This window comes from Arctopsyche grandis, chromosome 4 (genome assembly GCF_051622035.1).
Source record: "Arctopsyche grandis isolate Sample6627 chromosome 4, ASM5162203v2, whole genome shotgun sequence".
Lineage (NCBI taxonomy): Eukaryota > Metazoa > Arthropoda > Insecta > Trichoptera > Hydropsychidae > Arctopsyche > Arctopsyche grandis.
In genome coordinates this window covers 18,191,376-18,207,734 of record NC_135358.1, presented here as the reverse complement: position 1 = coordinate 18,207,734, position 16,359 = coordinate 18,191,376, and the positions used below count along the sequence as shown (strand labels likewise).

General features: G+C 33.7%; 2 protein-coding genes across 3 annotated transcripts in view; one reads left to right on the top strand and one right to left on the bottom strand.

Moving 5' to 3' along the window:
• The window catches only part of LOC143911007 (uncharacterized), a 901,246-nt gene that overhangs the window by 31,565 nt on the left and 853,322 nt on the right, over positions 1-16,359 (top strand). The gene's annotated exons all lie outside the window — the stretch shown is intronic.
• ed (hemicentin protein echinoid) overlaps positions 1-16,359 on the bottom strand; it is a 166,127-nt gene that overhangs the window by 12,449 nt on the left and 137,319 nt on the right. For both annotated transcript variants that reach the window (XM_077430123.1, XM_077430124.1), the window contains 2 exons: positions 15,504-15,764; positions 6,749-6,945 (listed from right to left, as the gene is read on the bottom strand). In XM_077430123.1, the coding sequence (XP_077286249.1) occupies positions 6,749-6,945; positions 15,504-15,764 (458 nt within the window). The remainder of the gene's footprint in view (positions 1-6,748; positions 6,946-15,503; positions 15,765-16,359) is intronic.

Below are 16,359 nucleotides of genomic sequence, written 5' to 3'. Positions count from 1 at the left end.
CGATCGTATCGGGCATTAGAAGTGTAATTAAGGATGCTAAACAAACGGCTCGCATCCGATTCGAGCGCTGTTGACACTGGAATTAATCTCGTCCAGTCTGGATTAATCCCCGATCGACCCGCTTGGCCTTTAAGGAAGTCGTTATCGTTACTAGTAACAACCAACGCCCGAGAACGACTCGTTACTTTGTGAAGTCTTGCGCATATTGGTCACTTTGGTTTTCAATAAACGGATGCGTACACACTAATACAAGAAAATATTATTATAATACAAGTAAATATTATATTAGTATAATACAAGTTCGACTAACAGGGAGCAAACTTTGCACTTTAAAATAATATATATACATACAAAACTTTCCCACGATTCAGCAGGCTTCGTATAATACATGATGAATAAATTAAATTTTATTTTTTTTTATTCAATCAATCATGTGCACTCATCAGTCGAATAACAGATTGCTCCAACGCAACGAGTGTGCTATACAGATTAAGAATTATTTATTTAAAGAGGTATAAACCCATTTATTAATCACGACATCTATGGTCAAACGATTAATAGCCACACATCGATGGTCAAATTTTTGCAACATTTTTTAATCAGCTAAAATCGAGATGATGAACAACTCGATTTTTTACGAATGGGATAGGACAGGGTTGCCAAATTGTTGGAACCGATTAAATGAAATCAGATAAATTGACAAACTCAGGTAGAAACGATCGACTTTGGAGTCAAATAACGCTGGCCATTGATCTACATATGCTGTTGGTATATGCAGTATATCTAATCAATCTATGTTTGATCCACTGAATTCGAATGTGAAAATGATTTATGTAGGTTCGTTCTTGTTTATGAGATACGAGGGGTTTAAAAATGCGCGATGTTTTTTACTTTTGCGGTCTTTAACTCAAAATTTTGCATTGCTGTCTGGGCTCAGAGTATTGGAATCAATAATCCGCATGTTTCTTCGGCTGATTGAATTATCTAGCGAATTTTAAAAGTAAAAAAATATATATTTAAATACATTTTTTTCGTGCTATAATGTGTTTATTTCGCAAACTTTTTATTCCACCACGTTTGTGAGGATTGGTTTTCTATCTCAATATTTTTTTTATCTCAACTTACTAATTCAAGCACTAAATGAGTTTAAATTGAGTTGAAAAATGCTGTCGTTGCTTACAAATTTGTGACACAGAGTGAGATGGAGAATGGAGATGATGCAGACAAAAAGCACGTAGGCACCTACTTTATTATTATTGTAAATGTATCCCTTTCATTTTTATTATTGATGTAATATAATATATGAAAACCCACAAGAAATTCAAATTAGCATGAAAAATAAATTTGAATGAATTACCCAAGCAATATTAAAACTTATTTAATTATTTTATTATATACTATTATAAATTTAGTACAATGAACTATTCAAAATGTTTTTTGTAAAGCACACTCATAGATTCATTATTATAACATATGCAAACATTACGGAATTATTATTCAACTTGAATTAGTTTGATTTAGCTTAACTTGAGCGCCATACGTAATAAAATCTAGTTTGTTTGAGAAATACCAATATATTATTACGTTTAGTAAGTTTAGAAATTATAAAATATAGACATATGTACATAGGTTTATATATATGATCCATAAGAATGCTTTTTTTTTATTTTATGTATGTACATTTTAAACCAGTACTATAAATTCGAATAAAAATATACATAAGTACGTACTGCGTATTAGCTGAATTATTAATAAGATTGTGAAGAAGATTTTTATCTAAAAACCACAATGATACAAAATTAACTACATATGTATATATGTACATACAAACAAATAACCATAATCTTCACAATTCACATAAATGCGAGTTTATCAAAAAAATAAATATTGGCATGTACGTAAGTGGCAAATTGAATTTATCACTAAGCATACATTTCAACTTTCTTCAATTTGCGAGAAAAAATATGAAAAGTTTACGAAAGTACATAGCAACCAGATTTTCATTTGCCAACTTGACTGAAATTAAAAACAAAATCAACAATACGAAGGGGGAGGGGGAGTGAGTGTGTGTGCTCGTTTATTTTTCCCGTCGAAACGATCGAATGTGTCGAGAAGCGTTTATTTATCTTCTCTTCTCATCCGTAAAAGAAAACCTCAGGATTACAGCGACGGGTCTCTGAATACCCAGGGGTCGTTTCATTTATTTATCCAGCGGCAATACCACCACGATCTATCACTGCGGTCCGTCAACGACACCGGATTCCTATCTATCTATTTTCACCGACTAAATGCGTCACGGGTTAATCTTCGCCGATTGAGGCCATACACAATACGGGTCGCTTGTGGAGAATGCCTCCCTTGAATTTAATTTTAAACACAAAAGTGGGCGTGTGTGGGGGTTACTTTCCATTGTCTCGTTATCATATGTGAGTATGTGCTGGGGTCGTTATCTTGCGTAGAAGAATTTCCACCGTTGACCGGCTGCCGGATAAAAGCGCACTCGTAAATCCGACCACGACGACGTATATGTGCATTGCACTCCACCCCCTACACCACCCTTCTCACATAAATTACTTCCGGAAATTGTAAAATAACCCCTTAGCTATGTACCTACCTATGGCGTATGTGACCCATATGGGTGTATTATAATATATTATTATGTGTGTCGGAGCGTTCAGTAACAGTGCGATTGTTTTCCAGCCAATTCATTTCCGGTTGTTTTAATTTCCGTCGTTTTCCGATTTCATTTTGTTAAATCAATTAAGTCAATTAAGCAAATAAACTCACGGCACGCACATCGGGTATGCTAACGTGTTAACTAATACTTAAAATTGATACGCCGCAATTGGATTAAATACAGTAGTTAAAGTCGAAATAAACGTATAAATTTGGAATCAAATTTTATATGCTACTAGCCCGGCGCGCTGACGATTAAGCCGCATATATGTACATACATATATGCAGGGCTTCGCTAGGCGTTGCTTGGGCGGATTAAGCTTGAATAAAAACACTATCCAAGGATTCTAACCCCTTCTAAAACGCGATTTAAAATAAATATAAAATATAGCAAAATATTAAATTACATTGCCAAGAAATCATTTGCATAGCGATGCGCAGGCGCTTTTGTATGAAAGCTTTCGATTCTAGACATTCTAAAACTTGTCTGGCGTATATGTAAGTTGGGGATAAAGAAAATTGAATGATCCCAAAATTGGTGAGGTTGAAAACTGTGGATTTATATACCGGACAAACATTCATTTTTATTGCCCAGCATAGCTCAGATGAGTGAAAGTTTGAAAAAAATATACATAGGGATTGACCTCGGCCTCCAACCTTTTTCAAAAACATTTCGAATTTTATGGTTTTGAATTGAAAACTGTAGCTTTAAATGGTGTTTAAAATAGCGAGGGAACATAGCTGTATATGTATATATAAGCCACAGCGTAGCTCACTGGTAGAGCCAATGTATACTAGTAGAGAGGTCGTAGGTTCAAGTCCCGCTCGGAATCGAGTGATTATTTAATTAATATACGCTGCTGGCAAGATCTGGGTTATTAATAAATATCGGCGTTCGAAAGATTCAATATTGACAATTTCTTAGAAAAAATCATGCTTTTATGCTCTCTTGCTTTGAACACTAATGAAGCGGTCTATTGTTATTTGAAAAACACCTAGCTAACGTCCATCTAGGAATTAATTAAATACCAAATCGACCGCTAGAATTGCCGATTATCTAACTTAATTATTTTGACAAATCCAAAAAATCAGGCTCCTCCTCACCCCTCTAATTTATAGTTAGATCGAGTTTCTAGCATCTCGCAATTGTTGATTATTATAAAAATGCTACATACTCTGTAAAATATGTTTCGGAAAATCGCTGTATATCGAATTTGTTGATTGTTGATTATACCAGCTTGTCCATAGATGACTATTGTACATATTTTAGAATTGTTAGTACTTATGTATGAACAAAAATCTGCCCATAGGTTTGAACCAGGTAAATGGGTTTTTGAGCTCTTTTTCTGATTATGCTGTAAATTAACTTTAGAATAATATAATACTAAAATTACTAAAAAAATGGTTAAACAGAAAATAATCAGTAGTTATTAAGATATATATGTAGATATAAGATGAACATAATTTAGTAGTAATAAAAAGCATTTAAAATAAAAAAAAAAACAGGTTTCACCAGGCACAACGTATCATGGCACCTATTGTAGATGTGTATGTATAAAATAAAATAGTATGAGTACATACATAGATGGTAGTGATTTTACGTCATTGTAATGAGGTAATTTAGAAATCGGCGTCGATTGTATTAAGATATGTATATATTTGAAAAACGAAGTTAATGCTTAAAGCACGATATGTGAAGCAGTTCTGTATGTAGAAACACTCTCGTGAGGACAAAATTTTAAGTTGGAATTCCGAACGAGATTGAAAATGTGATTCAGACATTACTCGAATATATGTAAGAATGCGGAAGAGCGCCATCGTGACTCGGCACAATACACTGTGTTATTAACAACGCACATATTCTCCGAAAATTTGAGGTGAAAATACGCGAGTAGAGAACGAGAGGGCAAAGATGTAAAAAAAAGCCTATCAATATAAGCGTTACGGTCATATCGGGGTTGAGGAGCGCGGAAACGTCACGGTTTATTATGCGTGCGAGTCCAAATTGAACGACATTAAAGTGTACGTATATTCACTTCATTTTGCATAAAAGAAATTCGCTGCATATATAAAAATGCGAACGATTGAATTTCGTTCACTTCGGTTGGCGGGACGTACTACTGTGGAGGTGGTTGGGATGGGAGATGCGAACGTTTTATTGGGATTTCATATTAAACGCAAATTTCTTGCGTCGCGAAGAAGAGCGCGTTTTATTGGCGAACCGTAGGAGAAATACCGATGCGAAAAGAAATTTTTTTGCGGAAAATATACACAATAAAGTTGTGGGGAAACCGTACGGTTTTACGTGTACGTAGGGAGTGTTTTCCCCGCCCGTTTTTCTCTCGGTATGGCTTTATGACGCTTTATGCTCCATTTTACTCGAGGCATTCATAAGTCTTTGCTGTTTAGAAACAACTACCAACCGACAAACAATCTGGATGCAATGCCTTTGGGGTAACAGTGGAATGGTAAAGGCGAAAAGAAATACGAGTGTTCTATTGAATATGTGTTTACGAAATGTAAATATACACACTTATGTATTTTTCTTAATAAGTTTAATATATTTCTGTATGTACATTGTACATATATAGTTGTAATATTTCCATAATAATAAAATTCCGCATACAAGATATAATAAATTTTGGGGTATGAAATAATTCAAAAAGTCACCAAATTATAATATACATACATACATATCTGCATATTGTACAAAGAAGAAAAAAAATCGTAGGAAACGGACTTTCTACATATACATATTTGTCATATTAAATTTAATTAAAATTTTTCATATCTCACATATAAAATAAAAATATAGCTGTTCCTCGATTTTAATACTCATTTTGAGAGAAAAATTCCAAAAATTAGAGACCATAATTGTAAGAAAAAAACAAGTGCGCCACGGAACGTCTAGATATACTCCAGTTGTGATAGGCGTGTCTTCATTTTATTATTAATTCATACGATCTTATTATTTTAACAATTATTATAATGAATGTATGTAATTTGATAAGCATCGTTGTTTCAGATTATACAGTAACAGGACAAGTTATATTGATGTTAAATTAAACTAGAATTAATGTTTAATTTTTTATGGTAATCAGCTCAGAATTTGCATCATATTGAATTTATAAATTTAAACGGAATCGTCTAAAATGTATAACAACATCAGCATACATACATATGTTAGAGATCGGCAAAAGAAAATGAGCATCTGTGGGAAAATCCAATAAAAACTTGAATCATTGAAAACTTGATCAATCATAATTAAAGTACTGAAATGGCGTCAAAACGCATTTGCCATCTGGAGCCCTAGAATTTTGAGAGGGAGAAAGCCCATTCAAACTCATGTAACCTAGAAAAAAGAACTATGTGAAGGAGAAAATTTAATAAACGTTCATTGTTGAAATTTGTAGAATTTAACGACTTTCAAAAATACATAATATATGTATACGATAAAATGCGATTTCAAAGCGCGCCATTTTTAGCGTGAATTGTAAATTTTCGCAAACGTAACGCCATTCCCAACAAAAACGATGTAAAACCCTTTAACGCGTTATAATAGACTGACCGGGTATTTATTATGTTATGGTCGGGCTTTCAAAAATTCGGGGCCAGTTTGCATATAATAACGATAAACGTGTGTGTACATTTTTAGCTGGCGTACATAATTGGAAAAAATATATCGCAAAAATTCCTCGCAAAAAAATGATACTAACTTTCAATTCCAACTTGTAATGGCTCAGATCTCACTGACATAAATCTTTGAATGGAACGTGGATATAGAAAAAAGTGAAAAGGAGCTTTCGTATACACGAGCGAAAAAACATCGCACGAAAGCCCGTCATATTTCATAGTGATATAAAAAAGTAACTAATGAAAATGTTATCAAACAAAGCGAATGATTCAATAACGACTCACTTCATGTATAGAACATGTTTCAATTTAGACAAAATCAAATATTTGTTTATTTAAACAATTTTCATGAGATATATTTATCACACTTTCAAAGAATAATCCTATATTGCCTGAGTGCAAATTAGATCGCTGAATTAAAAACGCAAATTGTACTTACAATTGACATCCAACGTGATCGTAGTTTCCAATTTGACTCCTTCAGAAAGAGCTCTATTCCAGACAACACACCGAAACACTGCACCATCGTCTTCTTTTCCTGGATTTAATACCAAAGTAGAGTTGCTAGGTTCAGTGCGGGATTTTCCATAAACAACTTCAGCTTCCAATGGATACGTAGAGCCGTCTCGATACCACCTGAAGGACAAAAAAAAGTGTTTTTTTAGATATAACTGAATTTTCAAGAAATTTCCGTCTACCGACTAGTGCTGTCAGATTATTTGGAACGGAAAACGTCAACGTGTAAGTCTCTAAGACGTAATCTCTCCAATCCGACGAGGATTAGTCTCGGCGGACGAAATGACGAGGGTCCTTCGGAGACCGGAAGTGAAAAATACAGAGAAGAAAAAAAGGGTTGCGCTTTTCAACGGGAAATAAAATTGCGCTATCTTTAAAGGAAAGAAAAATGACATACATATTAACGTAGATCTAAAAATATCAGATTTAAAACGAAAGTGTTTTTTAATGATGGACAAAATACATTGGTAATAGTGCATTTTAATAATTAGTAATTTTGAGAGTTTGGCTACATTCTTTCAATTTTCGGTTCGCAGTCATAAATTTCTAAGATTAAATAAAACACATCCGAAAATGTAATTAAATAAAGTAAAAAACATCGCTTTGATTCATTGATTCGTTTATTACAAATAGTTTGTACCGTCTAGTAATTATTCATCGAAACAATCCACCTAATATAAAAAAAACTTCAATTACTGTATGTAAAAATTCGGATGTGGCCAATCTACGACTTAATCTATGTATTTGAGGAATAAAAGAAGGATAAAAAACAAAATTCGATAATGGAACATATGTATGTATGTACATACACGTTCACACATACCGGCTATGAGCATTTTCAATACAAATTGAACACAAATGTAGAAAAACTTACACAAGACAAAAGTTCTACTTCCGGCTTACGAATGCCGACCAAAACCTTATCAACTTGTTAGTTAGTACAAAAAGAATACAAATATAAATTTTCAGCAAAATATGTTCAGGGCGTGGAAAGAATCGTTTTCTAACAGGAAAAAATCCCGCTTTCGGTTTAGTATATTTAGAGATTTTTTTTTATTTTCATCACATTGATACAACAATTATACTTGAATTTTTACGTGAAGAGCACAAAAGTTAAAGGGGTCGAAAAAAATAGTGGAAGAAAAATCGAACAAGAGTAAACTGCCACTTCCGGTTGACGGATACTTTGCAAATTTTATACATAACTTGGTATTAAGCTTAAACTTGTAGATATTAAATTTGAGTTCAATAAACCAAAAGGTTTCTGAGAAACGGCAAGCCGGCGTCGATGGACTATGACTGTCATTGCTCATCCCACCATTGTTCATTATATAATGTTGTTTTATGTTTTTTTCCATATTTTTTTTATAAAAATAATATTTTTAAAGAAATTTCTGCCAGCACCGCAATCCCGGTATTAAGACTAGTTTCAGCACCGGGATTCACGGTACCAGAAAACACCGGGATCCCGGGATTGGAAGCCTTAATTGGTAATCAGCCTTTATATATGTACATGAATTTATATATAGGTAGTGAAAGACAAAATTATGCATGCGAAAATAAGGCTAACGAGTCGAGGATATATTGGAGATTAAAAAGAAAATGATTAAACCCCGGGGCAAGAGGGAGAAAGGACATAAAGATTCAAAGATGTTTTTGAAAAATTCTTTGAAAATCGTGCAAAGAACGAAGGGCAACTACGACTGCAAATAATGTTCGCGCGCCCTTTGAAACAGTTTCGCGGGATTTTCATTTCAGGCTTTGATCATAAAACAAATAACGTAGAAAATGCGATGGCCCCAGCTAAAAAGGACTGTTTGAAAGAAGCGCAAAAAATCTGGAGGCGGAATCTTTTAAAAATCAGAGAAAAAAGCACGAATACAAAAGCACAAACGAGTATCACAAGGAAGTTATCCGCCGATACGCAAAACGGAGAAATGGAAATTTAATCGGATTTCGGATTCTGTCAAAACCGTAAGACGACGAACAAATCTTAATATGCTGTGGTTAAACGAACGGAACGCTTTGATCTTCGCTAATTAAAATAAGGATATTGTAACGTAATAATCTATGTACGTGGCGCGTTTTATGCCCCGTGTTTGCGAATCACTTAATTGGCGTAGCGTAATAATGAAAATACATTTAATCGATGTTGCATGAATGCATTTACGCATTTACCGTTATTTAATTGTTATAATCCGAAAGCACTTTTCGTAATGAGATAAAATATGGGTACATATAATACGTAAAATAATTGTTGAATTTAAAGAAATGCAAAGTGAAAATCTTTATAAAACAAAAATAATTTTATATTAGACTTGTGAATGTTTGAAGTATGTACATATGAACATATAGTGTGAAGGTATACTAGAGTTGAAAATAACATGCCATACATGCGACCTAATTTGGTGCATCCTGGATTTACAGTAAAGTTACATTAACAATCCTTCATGCCCGAAGAAATTTAAAATTTATATGCTTTCTGCATATGTACTTATGTGTGTATATATGTACATAGATTGTCATTTTTGTAATCATTGGAAATATTAAAAAAAAATATATTGACCGGGATGCGGGTTCTGGAAAATACAGAACATGAAATATGTTGGCAAAAGAATTTTGTGTCAAAGGTTTTCTTCCAAGACGATTTGACCCGCGGCTTGTGCTTGTTTTTTGACCTCGACCTTCGGGACAGGGTTAACGGTAAACTTTCAAAAGCGATACTGTGACCGGTTCGTGCGTAGGAATTCGTAAGTAGACACTCAACTTGTGAGGTATTGTTAAACTTGATTTACAATTTTGATTTTATCGAATATTCCAGTTAAATATAGCGACGAAATATATGTATTATATAATAATAAGAATCGAAAATGTGGTAGTATTTGAATAAAGAACATAGCTATATTTGTGAGGAGTACGAATTGGGAAGCTTTTGAGAACGAATGGTATGAATAAAAACGGGTCGGAAAATTGATTTTCCACGCGGTAGTTTTATGACTTATTCCGTAACATTTTCCCGATCCAACCTCTCCTTTCTCTCCATGAAACCCGTGCCGTTTCCGGTTCTCCGTGACCCAGTCTCTAAGCTGTCCAACATACGCTGTGCAAAATTGAAATACATGACACGAAAATCTAATAAATTGCAAGAGGTTGTGAAGATGAATATATGAGGCCTTGACAGGGTACAGTAATAGCCCTAAAGGCAATTACTAGAAATATGATGAATCGTGACCCAAGATCGCAGGTGCGTTACCGAAAATGGTACAGCGTGAGAATAGTAAAAAATTTAAAATACCCATCGCAACGCTCTGGAACGCCGATTAGACCTTGAAGATATCATTTGAAAGGTAAGTGAATCAACAGGTGAAACTAGGCTGTCCGTAAAGAACGACCAATTTGTAATGTGCGCAAAAAATATGAATGTGATAATATAATATAATGAAACGAAATAAAAAAAAAACAGAATTATTTTTATAAATATAATAGAAGTAGGGCAAAATTCGCTTTTTTATTATATTATACATACATTCATCACGCTTTCTTCAGTTGAGCAAATGATACGTGAATTTATAATACGTTAATGTGACATTTTAATTCATTCATTAGATATTATGATATTATGAATACGATACGGTAATTATACTACATACTTTCTCTATAATACTTTAATATAAATTAATCTGATTATTATTTTCGGTGTATTAAATTTTGATGTATTATAATTCTAATCATCATTTCAAAAGATAATAGACACTGGAATAGCATTTTGGATTAATGTAATCAAATTAAAATCCATTAAATTTGATATGAATACTTATTGTCATTTATAAATTGATGCCCTTAGTCTGCGTTTGGTAATATCTGGTGGGTAGACAGGTAAACGTTGAGCATTTTTAAATATATGCAGGGAAACGAAGAAATTTTCTATAATAGTATTATGGTTATATAGCGAAAGGGTAAACACCTGTTGAAAGCTGCTTCGTTTTATCTTATGGAAGAGGGTGAATATGGCATTGAAAAAATATTGAATTTTCAGCGTCGATAGATAGCGTCACGCCGTTGCGGAGTGAAAATGAATAAAAAAATACCTATAGAAGTGCAAAAAAAACGAGCTTCACCGTGATTTATTTAACGCCGGAAGAGTGCTTGAGACCGAATTTCCCCCGTCGCGCCGTCTTTAGGCTCGCGAGACGACGGTGAATTTTCCAGGAAAATTGTTTTTCCCAGCCGCATGATGAATGGGCGAGTGCGAAGTAGCGCCGGGGACACTTGGCCGCCGGAAACGAAGCCATGGGAAGAAGCTGTCAGGAAGGAAGGAAGAGGACTTCACCGTCGATGCATCATCTCGGGACACGAAGAGGGTGGGCTAACCACCCCACAGGTATGGGGAAGGTCTCCATGCTAATTGCCCCCGCTTGATGGATACCTGTCCGCGTCTATTGTTACCACCAATAATCATAATTCATACAGGAAACAAGCGTATCGCATGAAGAAATTAGACTCCCCACCACAAAATTATTACTTTAATTTTCAGACCCGGACGGCTAATTTGAAAATAATGCTGTTAATTTTTAATCAGCCAAAAGAAAGGAAAGAAAAATACACCAATGCAATAAATATTCAGTATCCTGGAAAACTTTTGGATCAAAGCTCGTCAAAAATCATTTTATCAAAAAAAATAAATGGGGCTGCCAATTTTCTTATGTAATATATACATACGCACAATATTAATTTTATTGCAACGCCTACAAATACAGCAAAGCATATATGTATGTATGTACATATATAATATTTATCTTATCACTGAGTTTTGCCAGTGATAACGTATGTAAGCATGTGAAACTTGAACATTGAAAGCCAAGATGTTACACAAAGGCCAATGCACTTAAATACGTAACGAACGATGTATGCTCGGCATAACGAGGAGATATAGGAAGCACAATACATGGGTGAGAAATATGACAAGGGCAGTGGATATAGTGAAGGAGATGAAGAGATTGAAATAGGAATGGTCGGGTCATGTAGCTAGAAGAATGGACGAGAGGTGGACAAAGGGTGTGCTAAAATGGTACCTGAGAAAAGGTAAAAAGTAAAAGAAGGACCGCAATGAAGATGGGTAGAAAAAATTACAAAAATGTATGGGGTGAGATGGATGAGAGTTGCGCAATATAGAGACGAATGGAAGTGTTAAAGAGCAGCATCCACCATCGGATGGTGAATAGTAATAAATGATGATTTATGATTTATTTCAAAATAAAAATATTTTATTGCCGAATGGCTCTAACCATTTATATAATATAGAAATGTGCAGGAAATATGATATTTGCCAACATAATTGAATTTCTATTCGACGAAGATTTTTAAATAGCATCATTGCTCGAAAGACCACGTATTAAACTGGATAATATTTAAATTTTTACGTAATATTTAAAAAAGCGATCAAAACATTATGAATTTGCATATGAGAAAACGTTTTTAGACTATCTAATATGAATAATCATTATTTAATAGGTACATACATTTTGGCAGCGAGAGGAGGGTAAGAAATTTTGATATTTGGTATTCCGTTGAGCATTTGAACTATAAATTTAATATACAATTTATGCGGCATTCATCACGTTTGATGATTCTACGCGTATTTCTTATCGTTGCAATTAGACCTAGCTTTGGCTAATGTAACCATCAGAAATCCACACACACACGATACGAATCGAACCGTAATACACGCTGCTGTTTTATTTAATTATAATTCTTAACGAGTGTGGCGTGGGCACTGTTACGATGGGGCGTATATGAAAATCTATTGCTTTTAGAATTAATATCTCAATTTGGCTCTCGCTCAACGTTTGGTTTTGTAGCGAGCGAACGGAACCGAGAGGAAAAGTCTTTTTGACGCTTTGCATAATTAGGCCAGCTCGTGTTATATGGGCCGTATCGACGCTACGCCTTAATGATTTACGACTTTCGAAAGGGAAAAACTTCCGTAACAATACGGCAGTGTATCCTCATGGGGGATGAAAAATATTTAGCATACTTTCGGGTAACTTATTCGCGGTGGAAGATATGAACCGTTGCAAACAATTACGCGCAGTTTTAACTATCGCCGTGTTTACTAAATATCATCTATTTACTTGTACGATAAGACGTTTCAATCAGTACAAGAAAGTTTCTTAGATGTATAATAAAAAGTACGATCAGTTAAAAAATATCAATGTGAATCGTATCAAAATAAAAACGGAAAGAAAAAGCACGTGACTCAATATTTGTGTGAGAAAAATTGTTACTTTTCATTTTTACGCTTAGAAATGTAGAATTACCGATTGCTGATTCAACACCTATCGGTGCGTGTAAAAGAACACGGGAAAACCTTGACAAGGTCTAACCATGACCATAACGATACATACACAAGTAATGTTCTTTGAACCCAACATATGCATGTATGTACAGAGCCGTAGCGATGTTTGTGGCGCCCTTGGCAAATATAAAATTTGTCGCCCCTTTATTATTAATAAATTAGATTAAAATAATTTCTTTCAATAAAAATAATACATATTTTTTTAAATATATTAAACATTTTAAAATAAAATTACAAAAACAAAAGCAACATTATTTTTTATATAATAAATGTCCCACATCGACAATTTCGCAATAAATTTCAAATTATGTAAAAGGAATAAGTGCACTTTGAATACAATTAAAATTTCGTGGCTTTTATTTTTTGTCGTTTATTTTAATCTTTATTAATGTTTGTTTCAAATAAATTTTTCTTTATCTAAAACCATAAATTTGTCTAGAACGGTAACCTATTACATACATTATTAACAACTTGACTATTAATTATTACAGATAGAAAAAAATTAAGATGAATTTGGCGTTAGCAAAGTCTGTTATTATATTATCAAAATTTATATTACTTGCCAATTCACTTTTTTATTGATAATATACTTGAAATTGATAATCGCTCTTGACTAAAGCCTTAAATCGACGTTTACTTAAGTTCCTTTCTGCTGAAGCCGCTATTGCAAGGCATTACAGTAATATATGTATATACGTATCGCTAATTCGACATTTAAATAGGTTTCTTGTAACTCCGATTTATCTATTATCCATAGTATATGCATATTTAAAATATCAATGTGATACATTCTCCTGGGGTCTTAACCGTCGTAAAAAGTTTATAATTGATGTTTTAAACATTTAAGTTCATTTAGAAATCGATCAATCTATTTCCATCAAGTATTTTTGAGAATGTGTTATCATTTGGTTTTATAAATTTTGTTCAGTAAAGTCAATAAGCCCTCACCAGTTAAAAATACTATATGTACATATGTATATACAAATGGATATTTCAAAAACCCATCCCTTTAATCTCAAATTTTATTTTTTATTAAAAAAATAGGGGAGGGATGCCTTCGGCACCCCTCACATCGAGCGCCCTTGGCACTCGCCTATTTGCCATAGCCTCGCTACGGCACTGTGTTTATAATCATTCATTACTACTTAAGTATGAAAAGATTGATCGTATCGTATCATCTTGTTCTTGAAACACCAATTTAACCAAAATAAACTGTCAAATGTCCCGAGTCTTTTGTGAATGGTTGCCTTAGCATGTGCCTAGAGACCCCCCTTTGGTTCAAATTAGGTCACCAGGAAAGTGGAGTCTTGTGGGGTCACCATGGGGAACTCAATGGGAGCCGCCATTTTCACCTGTGCGCAAACATACACACATACAAAATATATTTAACCTATCAAAGCACAAAGAGGCGGAATAATGTACTCACTGTCAACACGCGAAACAGTATAAAACAGAAAATAAAAAAAATCGTCAGAATGGTGTCGCATTTCAAAAACGTCAATGCGGAGAAAAAAGCTGTCGTTTACGAATTGTGACAGGATATGTATAGGATCGAATATTTTGCGAATTGAAAATTTTGCAAAGAAATCACGAGATGAATTTCGTGATAATTTTTTGATCCCGTAAATTTTTCGTAATAAAAGTTATTAATGAAAAATTGTATTGTTGAATCTGTATTAGATTGTTAAATAAACTTTATTGTTTCGAACAAATGAAACAATGGTAAACGTAGTGTGCAGTTTCAAATGAATTTTCAAATGTGGTGTATTCAGTACTGGGTCTGTGTCGTTCAAACACTTTTATTGACCATTGTAGCCCAATGGGGGGATACATTTATGAACACAATGATCCGAACTTTTTTCAATTTTCAAATATTAAAATGTTTTGAAATTAATTAAAAATTTTCAAAAAATCTAATCTGTTGTCTGGAAAAGCATATAGACGTGTACACAAGTGCTACTTGTTGCACGCTCCTGAAATCCAACAGTGGGCCATTTATACAAAACGACCCAATGGCACGCAACTCATTATTGAAATATAAAAAATAAATTACGCGAATAATAAAAAAAAGCGCTTGAATAAAATCATCAAACGCGCGTATATATAAAATATTGCGTTGCCTATGTATCCCGATTTTTTCAGGCCGTCGACTGGTGGAACGAAACACAATAAATTATGCTTTTCATTCATTCCGTGTCACGTTGAATACAATTCAACGGAGAAAATAAAATGCAAAAAATACCGTATCATTCGACACTTTCTGAAACTTATTCATCTAAATATAAAAATATAAATATAGGTATACAAGTTTAATTAAATTTACCTGAAGACTGGGTCTGGCGATGCTCCAATACTCGAACACGACAGGCGTTGTTCTCGTCCTTCGGTTGCTTGTACTCTTGCTCCAGGATACACCCTCGGTGGTTGGGGGACTGTGAGGACTGTCAGTTGATAGCCCTGGGCGTGTACACTCTGCCCCGATCCTGCCAATTTGACACGACATTCAAAATATCCGTTTTCGCGCTCGTAAGTAGCGTTCGTTATCAAAAGGTCGTATCGCCCTTGCTCCGGTCTGTAGTCCAATCTGAAAATTAAATAAATAAAAATTAATATTAAGTTCGAAATTCACACACTCTACATACATATGTACTTTCAAGTCATTTTTTATTCCATAATAATGTTCGAAACAGTAATTGGGTTGTATAATATACATACACACACATTACGTTAAAGAAAATGTTTTAAAGCAGGTGTGTAAGTTAAGAGGTGTAGTAAAATGCATATATAAATTTAGCGGAAAAAATTAAAAATGCAATTACATATAATTTACGTACACGCCAACCGGGCCACGCGAAATTTTCAATTTTGATATTTTAAACCTATTTATTCAAAAAGGCTTTTATATAAATATATATGTACATATACTAGTACAGGTTTTTTTAACCTTTTTAAGCTGCGACCCAAATCAGGATAACAATTTGGTTTGTCGACATAAGAAAAGGTACATATACATAACAGCTATATCAATTTTCACAATATAAAAAATACATTGTTTGAATTGATGACATTTAATTTTATAAATGTGAACCACGCAACGACTAAGTTTTAAAGAAATCATCAAAAAATCTTATATCAATCTATTTATATGTATTTTAGACAGAATGCATCATAAGTCAACT